At 33.5% G+C, this 23,270-nt stretch overlaps 1 protein-coding gene across 1 annotated transcript in view; it reads left to right on the top strand.

Moving 5' to 3' along the window:
• The window catches only part of LOC106787138 (zinc finger protein ZIC 4-like), a 34,556-nt gene extending 11,764 nt beyond the window's left edge, over positions 1–22,792 (top strand). Inside the window, exons 2-3 of the mRNA XM_014749255.1 lie at positions 19,967–20,136; positions 21,370–22,792. Coding sequence (XP_014604741.1) covers positions 19,967–20,136; positions 21,370–21,696 — 497 coding nt within the window. The 3' untranslated portion in view covers positions 21,697–22,792. The remainder of the gene's footprint in view (positions 1–19,966; positions 20,137–21,369) is intronic.
• Positions 22,793–23,270: the final 478 nt, after the last annotated feature.

The following is a 23,270-nucleotide window of genomic DNA, read 5'->3' on the forward strand; positions in this document are numbered from 1 at the left end:
GAGAGAGAGAGAGAGAGAGAGAAAGAAACAGAGAGAAGAGTGAAAGCTTACGACACGTATAACGATGCTCAAAAGAAACATTAATGCGACTCATGCGCGCCGTAATTAAGCGACAAATATGCGCGGACGTTCATTAGCCACGTTATTGATTATTAATGATACGATTACACGATCATAAATCTTGGTAACCGTGATATCGAAAATTGTACGAAATTTGCGAAGATATAAAAATATAAAATAAAGGAGAAAAAAAAGAAAAGTAAATTGCAAAATTAAATCCCCGCGGTGTTGCAAGCGCGATTATATTTAACAAAAAAAAAAAGAAGAAAAAATAAAAATAAAAATAAAATCCAAATATATATTATCATCTCTCTTGATTATCGTCATTATCTGAGATGACTTATTTTATTCGTCGTTTATCTTGCCTCTCTGTCCCTTTTTTTTTATTTCTTTTGTTTTTTTTTTTTTTTAAATATCGAAGACAAAATATTATTGCATGATAAGATGGCGCTTACATCCATGCGTCGTCTCGAAAGTAGACGTTGTAATGTTGAAAGTTTACGGGCCGATTTTCTCGCGATGACTTTTTCAAGGAAACTTTACGATTGTGTTCGTTCCTTCGATGCATGCGACGGTGCATTCTCCTCTGTTCAACTCTCTTTCTCTTTTTTTGTTTTTTTTTTTTTTTTCTATTTCTATTTCTCTCCGCGAAGAAAGCAAGTTGTCGCGTAAGTTAAATTATTTGAATACTTAATGACTATGGCAAACTGTTTCTCTTAACATCTTATCTTTGTGTTAATAAATTAATTTAAAAAACATGAAATTATCGTCATTAATTTGCATAAAAGTACGTAAAAATATTTTATAATAATAAATAATATCTAAATTATATATATAAATAAATGCAATAATTTAGATATTATTAAAATTTAAATGTCAAAATATTTCTATTAACAAATTTGATCTAATTTAATTTAAATAATAAATGCACATTTTTGTTGAAAAATAAATTTCAACGAGATCGTATACATTATTTCTATTATCTTCTAACTCCGATTATTATCCACATTTCTGGCAATGAAGAAAGTATCCTACGATCGTAAGCGTTGAAAATCGTATTGAAATGACTCAAATGCGTAGGTGAAAGACAGCAACGGCAAAAGAGAAATGTAGGTTTATGGGGGAGGGTAAAGAGGGAGTAAAGGGGTGGGTGCTAAGGGGAAAGAAGGGGAGGTAATGTTCGAAAAGGCGGAAGGAGTAAAAAGAAATCAAACACTTCTGGTTATCTTCCCCGTGTGTGTAATGGGGCTGGCAGCCTGACTGAACTGAAATGAAAGAGAGAGAAAGAAAGAAAGAAAGAAGGAAAGAGAGAGAGAGAGAGAGAGAGAGAGAGAAGAGAAGAAAATAACAGTTACTCTTCCTTGCGGAATAAACTTCTTTTTCCACGCCTCATCCTCTTCGTATTTACTATCCTCTATTATCGATCGTAATTCACCAGAAGCTTTTCTAAAGTAGTACAAACATTTCCACCTTTTAACTTTAAAATTGTTCGACCGATCGTTTATACGAGTATACGTGAACTTCCACGCGTGTGTATATGTAGCATGAATAACGTAAAACTATTTTCTACGGATTTTATTTATCCGTCAGAAACAATTTGAATTTGTATTCTATTTTATCTATATATATATATATATATATATATATATATATATAGTGAGTGGGTAAGAGAGTGTAAAATTCGTAATTTTAATATAAACAGGATACAGTTAATCAATTTTACGTTGCTATATTTGGTTTACCGAGGTACTATTTTTTTTTTAAATATGATTGTGATATATTCTATGAAAATTTACGTTCTAATTTTAATGGAACTGATTTTCTATGTATAAGCACGTATCGCGCGTATTTTTATTATTATAATTTATATATAATTTATAAAAATACTTTTTCTTTTTTTCAAGGATACTTATAAATCTGAATTTTATTATACACAGTCGACGATTGGAAATAATTTATTTTTTGTTAATCGTTAACATTGAGAATATTAAATGAAGTTTATAAATATCTCGTTGAATTTATCTTCGATTATTCTTATTAATTATTAACTGACAATTATTAAATTTATAATTTTAAGTTATAATGAAAATCATATAAACGTAATATACACGTATTCGCGAACATATGTCTCTTATACGATATGATGTCAACAAGTTTACCTATAATTTCCTGAAAAAAAAAAAAAAATAACAAATAGTTTATAAATAGATGAAGCAAATGAAAAAGAAATAGAAAAAAAAAAGAAACAGAAAACAAATATTTTCATATCAACAAAGAGAGAGAGATCAGAAATTTTAAATATAACATTATATAAATTTACATATACGCGTCTCTTAACTATCATCTATCATCTAATAATCCTAACGAGTACGAAAATGTCGAATTTTTACACATGCCTATAACATTAAAATATACACACATACATGTAATCATAAATATAATATATATAAACAATTTTCTATGAGAATTCAAATCCATCCACTTCGATTATCTCTCTAATCGTTTTAAAACTATGTTTACAAAAACCCATAAAAAGAAGATATCCTACTGATAAGAGAGAAGAAAAGGGTGAAAAAAGGAAGAAGAGAAAGAGAGAAAGGGATGGAAGAGAATGAAGAGCGTTTAACTTGCGAGATAGGAATAAAAATATTTGAGGAGAGAAACTGGGCTCGGTTACGGGGACCTCTCTCCCTCTCTTTTTCTCTTTGAATGGGCCAACAATGCGGGGAAACGGGAGAGAAAGAAAGAAAAAGTGAAAGAAAAAGAAAAAAAGGGAGAGACAGAGAGAGAGAGAGAGAGAGAGAAACGAATAGTAGTAACCAAAGACGGGGTAAATCATTCGGAGTTTCGTCCCGTGTCTCGTCGCGTCTTGTAGAATAATCTCATGAGAATAAGAAAGAAAGAGAAAGATAGATAGATATAAAAAAAAAAAAAAAAGTAGATAGAATGTATGAGAGTAAGAGAAAGAGAGAGAGATACAAATAGATGCATGAGAGAAGAGAAAATAGAGATAGAGGAAGAGAGAGAGAGANCCTAGTATTATATGGGTCATCCTTTTGTCTTATCTCGACACGATCTGGAGGTGGTGGTCTCTAACATGCTTACCAATAGAAAGAGAAAGAGAGAGAGATACAAATAGATGCATGAGAGAAGAGAAAATAGAGATAGAGGAAGAGAGAGAGAGAGAGAGAGAGAGAGAGAGACATATAAGAAAATATAAATAAATATAAATAAATATATATGAAAGAGAGAGAAAGAGAGATATACATATATATTTTTTATTATATATAGAGAAAAAGAGAGATATGTATGTGCATGACAAAATAGATAGTGTATGAGAGTAAGAGAGAGACATATATGAATAAATGTATATGTAAGAAAGAAAGAGTAAAATAAATAAAAAAAAAAATAATAAGAAATATGAGAAAGAGATAAAAATCTATAAATAAAAAGGTGTGTGGAATAGAATGAGAAAGAAAGAGAATTTTATAAACAGGTAGATAGAATGTATGAGTTAGTGAGTGAGTGAGTGAGTGAATGAATGAGTGAGAGAAAGAGAAAGAGAGAAAGAGATAGGTTTGTACGGTAGCAGCAAAATCAGAAGCAGCAGTTCACGAAATGGCTTCCAGCATTTTGCCGCGCTTTTAAAAAGAAACGCGCGGTGTTTCTCCTCCTCACAATGACGATCATCGAGAAAATATCGAGTTTCCGTAACATTATACTTTCCCTCCCGTTTAAATGCCTCACTAATACATGCACACGCATGCACACATCCACGTGTGCTGCTGCTGCTGCAACAACTAAACGGTTAACGCTGTTTTACTCGTCTTACACGAAAGAAAAGCAGCAAACCGATTGATTCACTTGCTTATTTTCGTTCTGCCGCTTTCTTTTATTTTCTTTTTCTTTATTTATTCTTTTTTTTTGCGCGTTATTTTTTCCTTTTCTAACGCATTTTCTCTCTCGTTATTTTCTTGTTTTTTTCTTTCTTTCCCCCCCCCCCATTCGATTCTCGCGAGTATTCGATGATAAAGTTCCGATGGTTCGTCCCATGGTTCCGTTCCATGGGGGAGGGATAAATCGAAATGAAAAAATTCGTGAATGATCGAAAAGTGGGCCCTATCGTTTTCGTGTGCGTGTGTGTGTTTTTTTTTCTTCTTCTAAGAAAAATGTAGGAGAAGAAAAAGAAGAAAAGGAGAAAGGATCTTTCTTTCGCTAGTTTCTCGGTGAAAACTTTGATTAGTTCTATTGTATCTTCTTTTCATGGTAAAAAGAAAAAAAAAAGAATTGGAAAATTACATATATATTTATAGTTAACATCCGTGAGAATTGTACGAAAATCGATTAGGAAAATCAAGATGATTGGATATATAAAAAATAATGCATCATTCATTTTTCATCTGTGAAAATAATCGAATCATTTATCTGATACACTCAAAAATTCATCGTACCTAAAGAAAAGAAAAAAAAAAAAAAGTACACTATAGAAATAATTGTTGTAATAGCTTTCGATACACAAAAGATACATCAATATGAATTATTTATCGTTCGAAAAAGAGATCGACAAAATTTCAACGATATAATAATAATTATACAATCAAACCGATTATATCAAATACACTTTTAACCTCTCGACGTGATTTGAAACAAAATAAAAATCAAAAAATCAAAAAAATAAAAGAGAGAAAAAATGAATATACAAAAACACCGTAGGAATAATTTTCCCACAGCTCTCGTCAAGAGTTATCCCTTTCTCTCTACTCTCTCGAACAAACTTAGAAGAAGAAGAAGAAGAAGAAGAAGAAGAAGCAGTACTAGAAGAAGGGTCGAGAGTTGGTTGTCTCCGTGGTCCGGTAGAAAAGGTTGAAAAAGGGAAGAGAGATAAGCAAAAAATAATTTTAAAAAAGAAGGAGAAAGACAGAGTAAGAGTAAAAGAGTGAAAGAAAGAAAAAAAGAGAGAGAGAGAGAGAAGGAAGGAGAAAAGAAAAGGGAAATAAAAAAAGAAAAAGAAGAAAGAAACGAAAGAGAAGAGCGGAGAAAACAAAACGGAATTGCGGGCTAGCTGCGGTGGATGATTTAGGGGGCGAGGGTCGCGGGTCGAGACCGGGCTCTGGAATGCTGGACCCTCTTCTTTCTTTCTTTCTTTCTCTCTCCTTCTTTCTATTTCTCTTTCTCTTTCTCTTCATATCTTATCCACTCTCTCTCTCTCTCTCTCTCTCTCTCTCTCTCTCTCTCTCTCTTTCTCTATCTTTTTTTCTCTCATAAGACGACGGTAGAAGCTCGCGACGCTATGGTGATTCTGTGTTATGGGATAAGGTGGAGGAGGATAAAATGATAAGAGACAAGGATAACAGATAAAACATTTACATAGGTCGTTAGTACAAGTGGACTCGCTTTTAATCCTATACAATACTAACTACTTTTAAATTCTATATTTGTTCCACCTTTTGACATCTACTAGAAAAATATATGATATAATAAATATTTTTACCAAAATGCACGAATTATTTGTCATTATCGTTTCGATCTTTCTATCATCTATGATTTATTTAAATCATACTTTTGTTTTTTGTTTTTTTGTTTTTGTTTTGTGATTATAAGAATTATATATGAGAATAATATTCATTTTATATGATATTACATATTCACATTCATGAAGTATATTAAAATGTTGAAACATTTTGTTCGTGTGCCCGTTAGTTTAGTGAAAATTAATACAACGAATAATGATTCATAAGCAAAATTCGGTTAGTTAAAGTTTTCGCGTTGATTGACGTAGGCCAAAAAATAAAAAAAAGGGATCAAAGTTCAAGTCAAAAGGGCCGAGAAAGGTTTTTCTCTATACTTTTGACATCGCGGTATATTCGTCCGCAAGTTCTCAGTTCTCTGAGCATTGTAATTTAATTTCGGTAAGTCGACACCGTTTGGTGAGCCCGAGGGTTGGTTGTACGGTTGATTGTAGTAATAATACGTCGTAGCGGTAGTCGTTGATGTAATTTCCTCTCGTGAGAAATTTCTATCCCTTTAACGAGTCGTCCTATCGTCATACATATATATCACTAACGGTTCTGAGAAAACTTTACTAATCGAAAAAAAAGAAACGAAGGAAAACAAAAAGAAAAAAGTTGAAAACACGATAACGGTAGAAACGTCAGTCAGCAAAGTGAAAAATCACTCGGTGCATACGATGATTCCTTATCGAAACGAGACAAAAAAAAAAAAGAAAAAGAGCCATTACCAGAGGGAAGGCACCATTTCATTTATTTTTCTCTCCTCGAAGGGCCATTCGCGTGATCGAACCAACAACCACCGAACGTACGAACAAACGGTTGTTCGCGTTCTCATCAACGGACGCGATAAAACCTAAAAGAAGAGAAAAGGAAAGAAAGAAAAAGAAAAAAAAGAGAAAAAAAAAAACAAAAAATACAGGAAAGAAACAAGAATATCCTGCGAAAAAGTCTCTCGATAAATAAAATTGCAGCGTGAAACGAGGCGAGCGCACGCTAACGGCGTATCAGCCATGTCGATGATGAAAAAAAAAAAAGTACAAAATGAAAACGTTGGCTTTTGCTTGGTCTCAAATGTTGTCTCTTTATGAATGAACAAGCTAATGAAAAGAACAAGAAATAAGGTAACAGTAACAACAACAACAACAACAACAACAACCAACTGCAACAACAGCAATAAAAACAAGAAAAAATTCATAAACTTTTTATAATTTTATTTTCGAAATTCATTTTCTCTTTCCTTTCTTCTAAAGATATTCTCTCTCTCTCTCTTTCGCTCTCTTTCTGTTTCTCTCTCACTAGCAACCCTTCATCATAATCGCACACCGGCGCCGAGTCCGCGTGTGCGAACGTAGAGGAGGAGGTGGAGGAGGAGGAGGGCGTGAATTATGTCTCGCGCGAGATGTCAAATTGCTCGCCATATCGTAAAATATACAACTCCGCGCGCTGTGGGAAACATTATGTTCTCCTCTCCCTCCCTCCCCCAACCCCAGTTCTCTCCCTCTTCCACCAGCTATTCCTCTCCCACTACTCCTATATTCCACTTCTCTCGATCTCTTTCTCTTTCTCTACCAATATGCTATATAAGTGTGTTTATATACATAACTGTGCATATGGTATATGTGTGTGTGTGTATGCACATGTGCGTGCATGTTGTTGCATCTCTTTCTATCTCTCTTCGTGAATATTTGTCCATACCACCTCGGTCCTTCTCCCACCGCGTCACGAACCAAACTGCTGACTACGAGAGGTCCCGCGAGTAGACTGTTATCCCCACTCCACGTAGCATTCGCGACCCCCCACCCTTCCGCGAATAACGCGCCTCTGGTTTACCGCGATCCACATTTTTGGCAAAAAACGTTTAATATACTCTATTTTTTAATCATACGATATTTTTATCTACAAGCAAGGGATCATTTTTTTTTGGTTTTATTTTCTTTAAATTTAAATTTACATTTTACTATTCTCGTTATTCTTATTTCAATACTATTCATAAACTTTCTATTATTATTATTATTCTCTAATCTTACTAATTGGAATTTGATTTATATCAAAATATTAACTCATACGAATACGATGAAATTTAATATAATAAAAAGGGTATCAAGAGAGTTAACCCATATTGAGCATTTTTGTTTTTCTATAGAAATTTATTTCAATATTTTATTTAATATTTGATGATGATGATGATGATGATGATGATGAATATAAACGATAAAATGTTTGACAAGTAAAACGGATTTCTAACGAATCACGCGAGTATTGTTTAACTTAAAGATATAAAGTCACCACTCACCGCGGGTTAAGATAACTCGTAGAATATCGTATAGATACCTGGCTTCAGGCGTAGATCCGACCGCGATCTTATTTAGCAATCTTCCCGCCACGCCCTGTGTCTAATCATTAGACGAACCTCAGCTTCGTTCATTAATAAACCAAAACCAGGCCCACACACGAGAAACTTATGTGAAATAAAAAGAAATGAAATAAGATAAAGAAAGATGGACAGAAAGAGAGTGAGAGAGAGAGGAAGAGAGAATGGGAGAGAGAGAGAGAGAAAGATAGTCATGTCAAAAGTCCGAAAGAGTCCCGAGGGATCGAACGAGGAAACAGAAGAGGGTGGAGAACGCAAACGCTCGTCGACCTTATGGTCTTCTTTCTTTCTGTTTCTATTTCTCTCTCTCTCTCTTTCTCTCTTTTTCCTTTTTGTAAATCGTTCGTAAGAAATTGTCGAATCATCGACCGTCAATAAATACCGATCGATCTTGCGCCAGCATCTATTAATGACTAAACGTCGACCTAACTAAATTAACCGTGACTAAAGTGCGTTTAACTCTGCTATTCTTTTGGTTACTCGAGAAACCATTGTTTCTGTATCGATAATTATGACGATCTTGATTCGTCAGATGATGTCAAAGATATTTATATATAAATCAACGCGAAACTTGTATGTAAGATATAACGATATTTGTATATACGATAATGATAAATTTGATGGAGAATAATAAAATTGTGTTTTTATGTTAAAAATTTAATATTTTTAAATCCACACATATAACATATCTCGATCATACTTTTATATAATATTTTATTTCTTTTTCTATTCGAATTATTGCATATTTTCTATCTTTCTCTCTCTCTCTCTCTCTTTCTCTCCCCTTCTTTCTTTCTGTAGTTATTTTTGTACACTTCCGGTCGTTTTAACAAAATTGTCCGTCGAGATATCTTTCCGACACTTAATCCCGAACGTATACGTAAATAATTTTTCTCCCTCGTCGCCTATTGTGAAAATTATTCGTGCAAATCCTTCAAAGACGGAAGTGAGGAAAGAAAAAAAAAATCCCATCTCTTGTAGATTTATCTTTTAGTTTTGTTTAGAGAATCAAGAGTTGGAAGAAAGAAGAATAAGAATGGTAAAGAATTGTAATCCCAAAATAAGAAACCTTTCACGAATAGGTGTGGAATGTCAAAGGGTGTATTAAACACAAAATACAATTGTAATCTTCGAAGAATCGAAAACTAACCGAAAACTAACCGAAAGAACCGTACTTAAATATTCATATAGGATACATACATACATACATACATATACATACATAAACGTGTAAATGCATACATAAATACAAACACACATAGAATGAAAGAAGATTTGTGGGAGTATTTGCAAGTGGGAAACACAATTAGTTCCAGTTTCTAAAACTTCCAATGCTAATCCGAATGCCGAAAGGAAAAAATTTCCCGTTTCGAAAGATTTTTCATTTGGGTCCTCTCTTCTATCGTGTCGCATTTAAAGTGAAAAATTTTGTCAGTAGACAGACAGACAGACAGAGAGAGAGAGAGAGAGAGAGATTCTTTAGTTGGTTCCGATCGAAGAGTATGGAAAAGCCCTTTTGGCAAGGGCCGCTCAACCGACCTCGGTCGAATAGAAAAAGAGAGTCTTTTGGGACCGACTGATGATGGACAATAGAAACCTTAACGAGCCGTATCCCTGTCTCTTTTCTTGTTTTTTTTTCTTTTTCTTCTTCTTCTTCTTCTTCTTTCCTTTCCTTTCCTTCTTTTTCTCTCTCTCTCTCTCTTTCCGTTCTTGTGCAATGCCGTTTAGCACCGGTGTACAAAGAGGACCCACAAAGCAAGATTTTACATTCTGTCGGCACGCACCAAACCCTCCTTCTTCCCTTCCTCCCTCCCTCCCTCCCTCCTCTTCTACGTTTCTCTCATTCTTCTTCCAAAAAGATAGAAAAAGAACGAGAAGGAAGTGTTCAAAGCAGAGTAAAAGATTCTCCCTCTCTCTCTCTCTCTCTCTCTCTCGTTTTCTAACCGCGCAAAAATCTCAACGTCTGCTTCAATGAAGAAAAAAAAAAAAAGACTGTACCCATAAGTATGTATACATGTGTATTTATAAGGGATGAAAAGTTCATGGTAGCCACTTTTCGCCCGAATGAACGACCTTTGAAATATTCAAGAGGGTCCTCCAGATTCTAAATACGAGCAAACACGCCTCTACTTCACGCGTACTTGGAAGTCTTTTCTTCCTTCCTTCCTTCCTTCTTAAAAAGAGTGAGTGAGTGAGAGAGAGAGAGAGAGAGAAAGGAAGGGAGAGAAGAAGGCCTATTTGGAAACTATTTTAATCGCTTTTAATCTCGTTGCCTCATCGATAAGTCCAACCCCTCTTTTCTTGTTCGAAAAATTCTTAATGACGATCGAATTAACATTCCATCCGAAAGATTTCGATTATTATTCGACATTGATTAGGTATTATTACGTGAAAGATTATTAGATTTATTGGAATATATTTAAAAGAATTATTTGACAATAATTCTATTGACAATAATAATCTTGTAATAGTAAATAATAAAGAGAACAAGAAAAATTCAATTACGAAATAAATAATTCTAATTTAATTTGAGAACGAAAAAATGAAGCAAGAATGTTATATTCAACACTATTTTAAATTATTCGATTATTAATGTAATGTACGTGGCTTGTTCTTGTTTGCATTAAAAATGATTTCTTATTTTTATTATTATTATTCTTTAATTATCTAATTAAAATGAAGCAAAGTAAGGTGAAAAGAAAAGAGATATGTATACTCCCAAAGTCATTTCAGTAGAAATAGGTTTAAATTTCAAGTTGTGACGAAGTGAGACTCGAGCTACCAAAGGTTGGAAAGATAACTCGAGTTGTCATTTCGAAAAAAGGGCTTTTCGGACGTACGATCTTTCTCTCTTTCTCTTTCTATTGGTAAGCATGTTAGAGACCACCACCTCCAGATCGTGTCGAGATAAGACAAAAGGATGACCCATATAATACTAGGGNAAAAAAAAAAAAAGACTGTACCCATAAGTATGTATACATGTGTATTTATAAGGGATGAAAAGTTCATGGTAGCCACTTTTCGCCCGAATGAACGACCTTTGAAATATTCAAGAGGGTCCTCCAGATTCTAAATACGAGCAAACACGCCTCTACTTCACGCGTACTTGGAAGTCTTTTCTTCCTTCCTTCCTTCCTTCTTAAAAAGAGTGAGTGAGTGAGAGAGAGAGAGAGAGAGAAAGGAAGGGAGAGAAGAAGGCCTATTTGGAAACTATTTTAATCGCTTTTAATCTCGTTGCCTCATCGATAAGTCCAACCCCTCTTTTCTTGTTCGAAAAATTCTTAATGACGATCGAATTAACATTCCATCCGAAAGATTTCGATTATTATTCGACATTGATTAGGTATTATTACGTGAAAGATTATTAGATTTATTGGAATATATTTAAAAGAATTATTTGACAATAATTCTATTGACAATAATAATCTTGTAATAGTAAATAATAAAGAGAACAAGAAAAATTCAATTACGAAATAAATAATTCTAATTTAATTTGAGAACGAAAAAATGAAGCAAGAATGTTATATTCAACACTATTTTAAATTATTCGATTATTAATGTAATGTACGTGGCTTGTTCTTGTTTGCATTAAAAATGATTTCTTATTTTTATTATTATTATTCTTTAATTATCTAATTAAAATGAAGCAAAGTAAGGTGAAAAGAAAAGAGATATGTATACTCCCAAAGTCATTTCAGTAGAAATAGGTTTAAATTTCAAGTTGTGACGAAGTGAGACTCGAGCTACCAAAGGTTGGAAAGATAACTCGAGTTGTCATTTCGAAAAAAGGGCTTTTCGGACGTACGATCTTTCTCTCTTTCTCTCTCTCTCTCTCTCTCTCTCTCCCTTTCTTTCTTTCTTTCTTTCTACTCCTTGTCCAAGAAGAAACGAAAGAACGGAGATATTCAATTACTGTAGATCGGTGCTAAGATATGCTTGGGGTTGTGACAACTATATACAGGCGGGGGTCACTGAACAACGAAAAGAAAAAAGAAAGTGCGGGGGGAAAAAAAAAAAGGACAAGAAAAATATAAAAATTTCACCTTCCACGAATAAAAATATATATATCATACGTTTTGCATGTGGCAAAGAATAATCCTTTCTATTCAGGGCCGTATCATAAAAGAAATTTATAAAAATTGTATCAAAAATACCAAAAAATTGTTAACAAAAACGATGATTTACTTTGGCATTTGAATAATTTAAATATCGTTTTGTTGATTTAATCGAAGATTTAATAAAATAAGAAAAAGTAACGTTTCATTGAATTTACGAATAGGATTCGTAATTATTTGGAAAAATGTATTGGATTAAAATTCACATCATGTTAGAAATAGAAGAAAGAATATATAAATTGGTAGACATCGAATAATGCGAATCGTGAAAAATATGTATCAAGGATGACGTGCGTGCCTGGTAATTCTAGAAGGAGCAAAGTCAAAAGTCTCCTCCTATCTTTCTTACGTCGGGAGTTTCAGAAAATCTTTGAGTTTGATCTCTTGCCACCAAAGAAAAAGAAACCACGACGACGACGACGACGACGACGACGACGAGTGGTGGGTGAAAGTAAGATAAAGAGCGAGAGCAGAAAAGGAAAAAAAAAAAAAAAGAAAAGAAATAGGAAAGATAAAAAGAGACAGAGAAAATTAGTTGGAAAGAGAGAAAGGGATCGGTCGGTAGGATGTTGCAGGAGCCAAGCAACACGTGTGTCCTGCTAGTCTTTCTTGGCGTTTACATAAACACGTATAAACGTCGTGTATAACCCGTACGAGAGTAAGAAAGAGATAGAATCATCTAAAGAAAATGAGAAAGAGAGAAAGAGATTTGAGAGGTGAGTTGTGTTGCGTATACGTGAGAAGCTCTCACAACGGTAGCATCCCGACTCAGATAACAAGCAGGGATATACGACTCTAAACTGCACCTACGTGCACGAGAACGGGCTACCGAATTTTCAAGAAATCAAGATTCCTACCCTGCGATTTTTTGGAACGCACCTCGTCACCTACCTAGCAAGCTCGCTGAAAAAAATCGTACAACCGGTGTGCTATGTCTATCTTTCTGTTCTGTTATGTTCTGTTCTGTGTCCGACGGTAACTCGATCTCTTAGAATTAATATTTTAAACATTTTTCGTTTTCTTTACCTTTCGATCAATTATTTGTTTCCTTGTAATATCGATTATTTTATTAATTTCTAATCGTAAGAATTTTTAATTATATTATTATAATATTTTTGCATTTCTGTGGATATATATCTCATTGGGAATTTATTAATGTATTTTAAATTAGCTCGTGTGTGATAATCTTATAGCAAAAAAAAAACAGAAGTATTTTTTATATATATATAAATTACATTAACATTTTGATCCTCGTAGCGTGTAATAATTCGATAAGTATTTTTAACAAACCTTTAAAATAAATCCCTTTACTTAAATCAACAATTAATTTAACCATTTAATCCTATATATATCACTTTAAATAACTATAATTTATTAATAAACTAAAATATATTAATTAGCTTCTCATATAAATATATTGAAAAATAACAATCTATATTATAATTTCATTATAATAAATATAAGAATAAGCTCGTTTAAAAAAAAACAATCATTTTTCCAAGATGAAAGACAACATAAACGCCATTTTCTATGAACATTGTAAAGATCGATCCATCCTCTCTAAGGGTATAACCGAAAGAGAAACAACCTCTCTCTCTCTCTCTCTCTCATTCCCTAGTATTATATGGGTCATCCTTTTGTCTTATCTCGACACGATCTGGAGGTGGTGGTCTCTAACATGCTTACCAATAGAAAGAGAAAGAGAGAGTTGTTTGGGCCTCCCTCTAGCTTCGAAACGACCATCGCATTGGCGTACGCTCAACCGAGATGAGAAAAGAACTGCACGCACACCTATTTTACATATATGTGTCTGTGTGTTATATGGATGAACAGGAGAGAGATAGAGAGAGAGATAGAGAGAGGGAGAGATGAAACGGACAAACACTCGAATTACCTTAGAAAAGAAACATCTGCCGATGGCGCTCTCCCTTTCATAGCCAACATGGCGGAATGATCGGCGCATCAACTGGTAGTTAGGCTTGCCCACGGATTTGCGGTTCTCTTTTCCTCCCCTCTTTCTCTCGTTCTCTTCTTCCCTATCTTTCATTTTCCTTTTATTTTTCTCTTTCACACCGTCTTTAGTTCAGATTTTCACTTCGGCTACTGAAAACGTTCGCAATTTTGTATCTATATAAGGAATAAACTCTTGAGAAAGATTAGTACCGGTTAGAAAAGCATACGATACTATAATGGTAAATATTGAGATTCTTTGACTATGTGTGTAAGTTTAAATGTATGAGTTAAAGATAAATCGTTCCAACCAAAAGTTGGGCCCTATTTATATTATATTCGAGTCTTCTCTCGGATAATACGGTGTTCTTGTTGATATTTCTGGCACGTGCTGTGCAAATATATTATTTTGTGGTTACTGTGTATACATTTGTAAGGGGGGAGGGGAAAAAAGGATTATTGGATAAGTCAAAGATTTTCTTTATTTTCATTTCGCGACGAGGTTTTACAAGAGAAATTAATTAACTCGAGTATTATATTCTTGTCGTAAAAGAGATAAATAAAATATTTATTTTTTCTTTTTTCAATCTTACTTTTCGTTAAACGATAATTTAAAGAAACATTTCATTTACAATAAAATACATATACATGAATTTGTTACATATCTTGATTAAATTTGACTTATTACAAAGTTTAGAAATACGATTGTAATAATAAATAAAAATCTAGATTTTATTGCGAGTAATGACAATCTCTGAATCGAAAATCTGTTCTTTTTTTTTTTTGGGATAAAAAAAAAAGAAAAAGGAAGAAGGAAAGATCGTAGAACGTTAAAACACGATTGAAGAAATAGAGAAAAAGAGAGAGAGAGAGACAAAAAATTGTATAAAAAGAAAGTAAGAATCGATGTAATCAATTTAGAGGAAAAGATCTGCGAGCCATCTGAAGTTATTATCTAAATCCTATATCTCGCGAGCTAATCCTTAGAAGGATCGATCCGGAACGATCTTGGAAACTTTTCGATCCTTATCGAAGTATCCGATCGGTTTGCCACGGAGTCGATCGTTTCGCACGTCTATTTATTCTTATATTCCACCAAATAATAATAATAATAATAATAATATTGGTAAGAAGAGAGAAAGATAAAATATTAGATAGATATAGAATAATATGAAATATATATCACTCGTTTTCAAGTTAATGTAGAACGTATAACAAGGAAATTATCCACTCGAGAACTCTGGTAGAATGGATTGGAAGAGATCATAGTTGAAGAAAAAAAAAAAAAAAGAAAAAGAAAGAAATAGTATGAGCGAAGAAATAGGTCGAAGGGCCTAGTACGCATAAGTAGAAATAAGGGTCGGTTTCTTTTTCGGGTGAGGTTGGCAACAATGTGTTCAGTAGTGGACCCAAGACTGCTATCCTATCCGAGACACACAATGCTGAAAAATCATCCATTATCCTTAGCGCGAGTCCAAGAAACCCATAGAAGAAAAGTAGAAGGAAATATGATAAAGTATGTGTGTATATATGTGTATCTGTGTGCGCGTTTGTCTGTGAGAAAGTGAGAATGAGTCTAGGATAGGATAAAAGTGGTTGCAACTTTCAGGCCCCGACAGGACAATGGTTTACGCCCATATATCATTCCGAGGTTTTTCCTGAAAACTGTACTTCAATGAGTTTCCTTTTTAAGGGGAAAAAAAGAAAGAAAGAAAAAGAGAGAGAGAGAGAGAGAGAGAGAGGGAGAGAGAGAAAGAAAGAGAAAGGAATATGTATATATACAAAAAAAAAAAAAAAAGAAAAAAATTTTAGTCTGTTCTGTTTTTCATCCTTGTTCTTCTCTTTCAACTCAACTTTGACTTTTTCTTATTTTTCATTCTTCTTTTAACAAGCTACCAGATTTATTTTAAAACTTTCAAGAAAACGTTAAGAGTCCTAAATCTTTCGGCAGTTGATCTTCATAAATCTCGAAATAATCGTTAACGTTTGGAAATCAATATAATATGAAAAAAAAAACGAAAAAAGAAAAAGGAACAACAAAAAACAGAAAAGAAAAGAAAAGAAAAGTTAACTTTTTAAAGATTACTATTTTTTCGTAATATTAATTTTTGTATCATTCTCGTCCCCTAAAGAAAATTCCACGAAATATCAAACCGACTCGATCAAAGTCACGCGTGATCTCGATGGGACTTGTAGAAATTACGAAGAATAAGAAAAAAAAAATTATCTACCCCTCGGATTGGCTTATTTTATTATCTCTAACAGCTGACTTAGACGGTCATATACACACTCGCGATTAGGATCAACAGTTTTTTCTAATCCAGTCATTTGTACCTTATATTATTCCATTTGGAAACTAGACGGATTTCAAACGCGGATTGGGATCTTCCTAACATGCAACGCACACACGCATAAAAATATATACATACACGTATACGAGGAGTATGCACATCGCGATAGATAGAATTGGAAAAGATGAACGAAAGAGAAACGCACACATCGATGTATACTCGTAAATACACGCTTGCACGCACATACAAAGAAGAAACTCGCACAAAACTTCTACATTAACTTAAAATACTTTCGAACGGGATTTTATTCTTGGTGAACTTGTATCTCTCTCTCTTTCTATTTCTCTCTCTCTCTCTCTCTCTCTCTCTCTCTCTCTTGCTCTCTCATTCTATCTGTTCGATCCCAGCCGTAGCCAAAACGATTATAATAACTATTTTATCCGGCGCGGATCTGGGCCATTGTGCCTCCCCATTCTGAAAGTCATAACACGGTGCCTACACTGCCCTTCGGGATCCTCCACTCTTCTCGAGGGTCCCCTTGGATACGCATACCATTACGACGTCTCTCTCTCTGTCTGTCTGTATATATGTGTATGCGTGTTTCCTAGCAAAGCACCTTCGTTTCACCATACACCACTACCATGAATTTCGAGTTTCGAAGAACTCGCTTTAAACTATACTTCTGTTAAGATACTCGCATGTACGTTTTTCTATCTATGTTTATATGTGTATATATATATATATGTATGTATGTGTATGGATATATAAATGTGGATAGTAGTTACGCGTGCACGCGAGTATGCCAAAGGCAATATTTCATGGCATATTGTTGCCATCTGCACACGCACAGATCCATAGAATGGTCCATATGAATGTTAGGGATAAAGAGAGAGAGAAAGAGTAAAAGTGTATGTGCGTGCGTGTGTGTGTGTGTGAGAGTGAAAAAGATAGACGAAGTCGCACGTTTTATTTATCTGCTATTTATTTGCCAACGCTAGAGCTACCATCCCCCCTCCCCCCCTAAGTCCCTGTTGGGGACAGATTTTCAAAGTTATTAATCGTTCAGTTTTGGTTGTGGAAGAAGTGCAAGGAATAGAATGAAAAGGATTTCAAGACTATCCTTTCATACGATTCAACTTTTTTTTTATAATCCCCATTGATAGGATGATGGTTGTTGTTGGCACTATCGATAGGTATGAAGAAATCATAATCAATCTAACGATTTAACGTTTACATACACGAATACGTATTCTAAATTCAATTGATCATCAAATAAATGACGTAAGAATTCGTGGTAAAAAAAAAAAAAAAATACAGAACAAAATGTGGTAAGAAAATTTACATTGAAATTCGCAGGACCGGTGGTGTTATCAATTTTCATAAGCGTGTGGTAACGTTTGATGCGTGGAGGTGGAAAAAGTGGTGGGGAAAAAAAAAAACAAAAAATAGAAAATACAAAAAAAAGAAGAAATGAAAAACGATTCGACCGATTGAGACTTTAAGTAACAACGTTGAAAACGAGGGAACAGAAACGTGGCTATTTCGACGTTCAAGATAAGCGTCGACACCGTGCATAAAATGCTATCTATCTCTCTCTCACTCTCACTCTTACTCTCTTTCTTTCTCTTTCTCTTATTCTCTTTCTTTTTATTTCTTTTCCCTCAGTTCATAAATATTTAAAGCACCTTTCTGTATATGACGTTCAACGTTCTTGGCAGGAGCAATATGCACACTCGCATATTATGTGTGTTTGTATATATATATATATATGTGTATGTGTGTGTGTATTATACCAGCCACGTCCGACCGAACGATTTGAATATAATCTTTGTCGTAGCAGATACGTCAATCGAAACTTTCTTATCTTATCGTACTTTTCACACGTGAGATGAATAACGACATCCACGTTGCACGCTGATTATGACAGAAATGTTAATAGCTATCTATTAAACATTATTTATACAGTGTTCTCTAAGCGAATAAATCAAATTTAATCGATAAATCTTTACACGCGATATAATAATTCCCATAGAAAATTTTCCGTTATGAGGATTTATTATTCGACATAATTAAATTTTGATAAATATAAAAATTATAAATGTCTACTATAATACATTTATAGATTATGGTCCAAAAAGAGAATTTTTTTAGACAATTTTATAATAAAATAAAAATGACTATAGATTTGTAATTGTCAATATCACGTTTGAACTAACTTTACATTCCCACCGTTAGCATATTTTTTTATTGTTTTTTTTTTTTTCTTTTTTAACGTAATCATAAATAACTTATTTATCAATATATATTTGCACGTAATTAAAAAAAAAAACTTTTTTATTAAATTATATTAATACTCGTTGGCGAATAAAAGTCGAGCTTTTTAAAAGTTCGAGAATTTCCAAGGTAAAAAGGAAAGAAAAAAAAACAAAGAAAGGATAAAGAGATTTTCCTCGCCTTCCATCCCTTATATATATTTTTTTCTTGTTCATCCTATTCTTTTATATATATATATATATTTTTTTTTTTATTCCTTCTCTACCTTATCAACCCTCGTGCGCGCACGTTGAAACGCAAAAAAAAAAAAAAACACGGTTGAAACGAGGAAAAAGGAGGAAGAAGTTGGCCGCCATTTTCACCATAAAAAATCCGCCAAGTTCGCGTTTCCGGCTCGGTCTCTTCTCAAGCCAGAGAGTGCCAGGAGAGGAAAAGCCTCCTCTCTTTTTCCGGAAAAGGAGGGTGGGTGGCTCCCTTTGGCTAAAGGAAAAAAGGGAAGGGGGTGCGAACCGACGGTAAAATATATTCCAGTCAACTTCCGCTGGAAATAAATAAGAGTCACGCCACACGCTCTTACTACACACACACAAACGTACACGTTTACGCGTTCATGCACCCACCATGCACATTTATACATTTACATATATATACGTATACTTCACGTACACTTCACCGACTATGGCAATCATTCGTGTGTGTGAGAGAGAGAGAGAGAGACCTTATCTTTCAATATTTTTTTATCCTTTTCTTTCTTCTTAAGTTTGACCCAACGAAAAGAACCCTTCGACCAACCCGAGATACACGGAAATCGGTACAAACTTTTTTATACCAAAGACTTCTTAATCTCCTTTTAATTACACCTCTCCCCTTCTGTCAACCATTACCCTCCACCCTCCTCCCCCTCAACACATAGATTCTACTTAATAACACTTTTTTCCCCTTCCTCTTCTTCTCGTGGAACTTTTTGTCTATATTCTAACTTGCCAATTGTTTCTTTTTCGACGATCGTTTATTTTCCAATTTCTAATTAAACTCGATGACTATTAATTATATTTAAGTGATTAGTTTAATTAGAGAAAGAACGAATGACGTGGAAAAAGCGAAGAATAATATAATATTTAATATTGTTATTCTGTTAATTTTCATGACAATTTAAATAAAACTTATGATGCACGCGTTTTTTTACGAATAATTATATTCGTTTTGATGCGACAACATTAAACTTTTTTTTGTTGTATAATTTTATATTTGTAATTTTTGTATAATCGATCGATAGTTAAATTACGTTAAGACGTCTCGAAATGTTTGAATTAAATAATTGTTCGTGTTTGATGATATTTTTTGCGAATGTTTCGAGAAATGATACTAATTTTATATCTATTTTCTTCTTTACAGGCGAGAAACCGTTCAAATGCGAATATACCGGATGCGAAAGGAGATTCGCTAACAGCAGTGATCGCAAGAAACACAGTCACGTTCATACTTCGGATAAACCTTACAATTGTCGAGTAACAGGATGCGACAAATCTTACACGCATCCAAGTTCGTTGCGCAAACATATGAAGGTAAGTTAAAATTCATATTATAATAAAAATTATTGAATTTAATTTTTAAAAATAATTTCGCTTATATTTTTTTTTAATTTTTGCGCATACCAAACGAACGTCGCTTATTAAAGCGACATTCTACTCTATCAAATTTATTTCAAATAATTTTGATTCGAAGAGAAAAATATTCGACAAGTTGAATTTATTAACACTCTGATGGTATCAATGTAGAACAAATCTTTTGTATTCCATGAATTCTAAACGTTGACTAAATCTTCTTTCATTTTACGTCTTAAAAAAAAGAAAAGAAAAAGAAAAAAAGAAATTAATTTTCGGACAACCTAAAATACACTGTAGAGGTAGTAACACAAGTTAGATATACACGAAAATTCGACGTGAGATTCATGCACGAGAGATTCGCGGGTATGTGAAGTATAACAAACAAACAAAAAATATATAGATAGATAGATAGATAGACGGATAGATAAAAAAGATAAAAAAGAGAGAGAGAGAGAGATAGAAAGACGACTCCCAAGATACGCTTAAACCTATTTTACTGTATACGCGCGTACGTGCGTGCGTGCGTGTGTGTTTGTTTGTCTGTTGGAAGAAATTTCACACACTTTCAAGTTCTCTTAACTTTCCTCGATCTGACCGAGGAGATTCGCGGAAGGCAGTCGACGAGATTTGCTCACTGAATTATGAAAGAAGGACGAGGGTGACGGATCCTCCCGGTTCTCGCCCGTTTTCGGCTTGATCCCTCAAACATCATCCCGCATCCCGCAACACACACACATCTCTTTCTCTTTTTCATCATCATCCTCCTTCCTTTCTTATCCTTTCCTTTCCTTCTTCTTCTTCTTGACCTTCCAAAGATATTCTCTTCTTCTCTCTATCTTGGATATCGAAACCCCGAAGGTCGTTTTTTCGACACCAAATTCCATTCCACCTTCTTTCTCGTTTTACGATTTATTTTTATCATTTAATTCTCTTCGCGATTGTTAAATTATAAAAATATATATTATTTTGATAATACACACATATTTTCAATCGACGAAACGTTATGCGTAAATGTTAATCGTTAACAAAAATTGCAATTCTTCTTCTTCTTCTTTCAATAAAATAATTAATATAATAATGAATGAACAAATTAAAGAAAAAAAATAGATAAATAACTCGAAAAATATATATTTGTAAGAAAAAAAAAAAAAGAACAGATTAAAAATAAAATTCTCGTTATTTGTGTTACAGGTGCATGGGATGACGATGGGGGAAGGTAAGACGGGTGGGGAGTACGAAAGTGAAGGTGAAGAGAGCAGCAGCAGCGGGGGTAGTTTGTCTGTGACCGGTAATACAGAATCACCCCAACCAGCATCGGTTGTCCCGACAACGACGACGTCTAACAACCCGCCTTCGAGTCACCCTGTAACTCGTGGAACCGAGTTGACGGAGTGGTACGTTTGCCAACCGCCAACCGTGGCTCCTCAACATAGTCCATTACCAGGTCCTCCGCCTCCTCATCATCTCGGCCATCATCACTTCAATCCTCTGATGCATCATCAAGCGACCGCCTACTAAAAACAACAACCAACGTCCAAAACAGCAAATCTATCTATTTCTACTTTAACTTCTAATTCTAACACTTACGACAACTATTTCCTATAACTTTTCAAATGCATCACTAAAAACAAATCAATAATCAATATCCAAACAGCAACAGTATCCTTTTTACTCCTACTATTACTATTATCATTTTTCTGATGTATCGTCTATTACTAACAAAAAAAAAAAACTTAAAAATCTTATTTCTACTTTTCCGCTTTTACTTCTGCTTCTATTTCTATACCAGTCCCCACTGTCATATCTGTTATTAATTATTCTTATACGTTAAATCTAAATCGATTGGTTTGTTACGATTTTCCTAAAAAGGAAATTCTTTTTCTGATCAATTTTGCTAGACCATTTTTTACATTTTTCTTCTAATGGGATAAATGATTTTTCTAAATATACCTAGTTTTAGGATATTTTATTCCAGTCTGTTAACTCTTATTACTATTATTATTACTACTATTACTAACTATAACTACTATTACTCGTTAACAAGAAATATCGCTGATCTTTCTCCGATACAGCGATATTTCGAATGCAACGTCGAACACGTTAAAACCATCCAGCAAGAAAAATGAATGTCAGTCTGTCTCATTGGATTCTTCGTATCTTTCCACTCAACGCGCCTCTTTGACGATGATCTTAGATGTTGGTTGATATGCTACTCGTTGTTCTTACTTTTATATTTTAGCTTTATATTCTACGATAGAAAATATTTTCATCATATTTTTTTATCGCAGATTCGAATTAATATAACAAAGTATAGATTTCTACAACGACATTTTATTATTTTTCATTCTTCTATCTATCGAATGCAAATGAAACAACGTGTGGAAAGATAGAACAATCTGAAAACAAAAACAAATTCTAATCTTTCAATCTTTCGTTAAATTTTTCTTTATTACATATATTTTATTTTATATTTTATTTTTTTTGTATAAACGTAAGCATTGCAATTGTCTTACAACAACAACAACAACAACAAAAACGAAATATTTTGCCATGCTAAGTGTCGTTGCTTAAATAATTTTACGAACGAAACGAAATTTCAATCATTTTTAATAAACTTGCCTATTCCCATTGTGTATTCCATTTTTTTTTTTGTTTAATACCTCCTTTTTATTATAACGACAAATTTATTTCGGAAATTAATTGTTTTTTTAAATCATAACTACAAAATATTAGATGGAATAATCTTATTAAACGAAATTGCAACGAAATTAAGATTATTAAATTCGAGGAAATGTGTTTTAAGTTTATTTATTATTTTTTTTTCTTTCTAATTTTGATAAGAGAAATTTTCAAAATCGTTGTTGCGTGTACTCGATTCTGAAATCCAATAAAGTAAAAGAAATATTTTCTTCTTTACTTTTTGATAAAAAAACAAATGTTCGAACGATTGTGTATGCGAATGAGAACAAAAACACACGTGAACACTAAATAACACATAAACAAATTTTTACGTCTCAAAAGAATGAAAGATAGAATTAAGGTATGGAACAGTCTTTATGTGATAAAGAATTTTGTAAAGGATGGAGAAAAAA

Source organism: Polistes canadensis, unplaced genomic scaffold (genome assembly GCF_001313835.1).
Source record: "Polistes canadensis isolate GaletaPanama2010 unplaced genomic scaffold, ASM131383v1 scaffold_93, whole genome shotgun sequence".
NCBI classification, from domain to species: Eukaryota; Metazoa; Arthropoda; class Insecta; order Hymenoptera; family Vespidae; genus Polistes; species Polistes canadensis.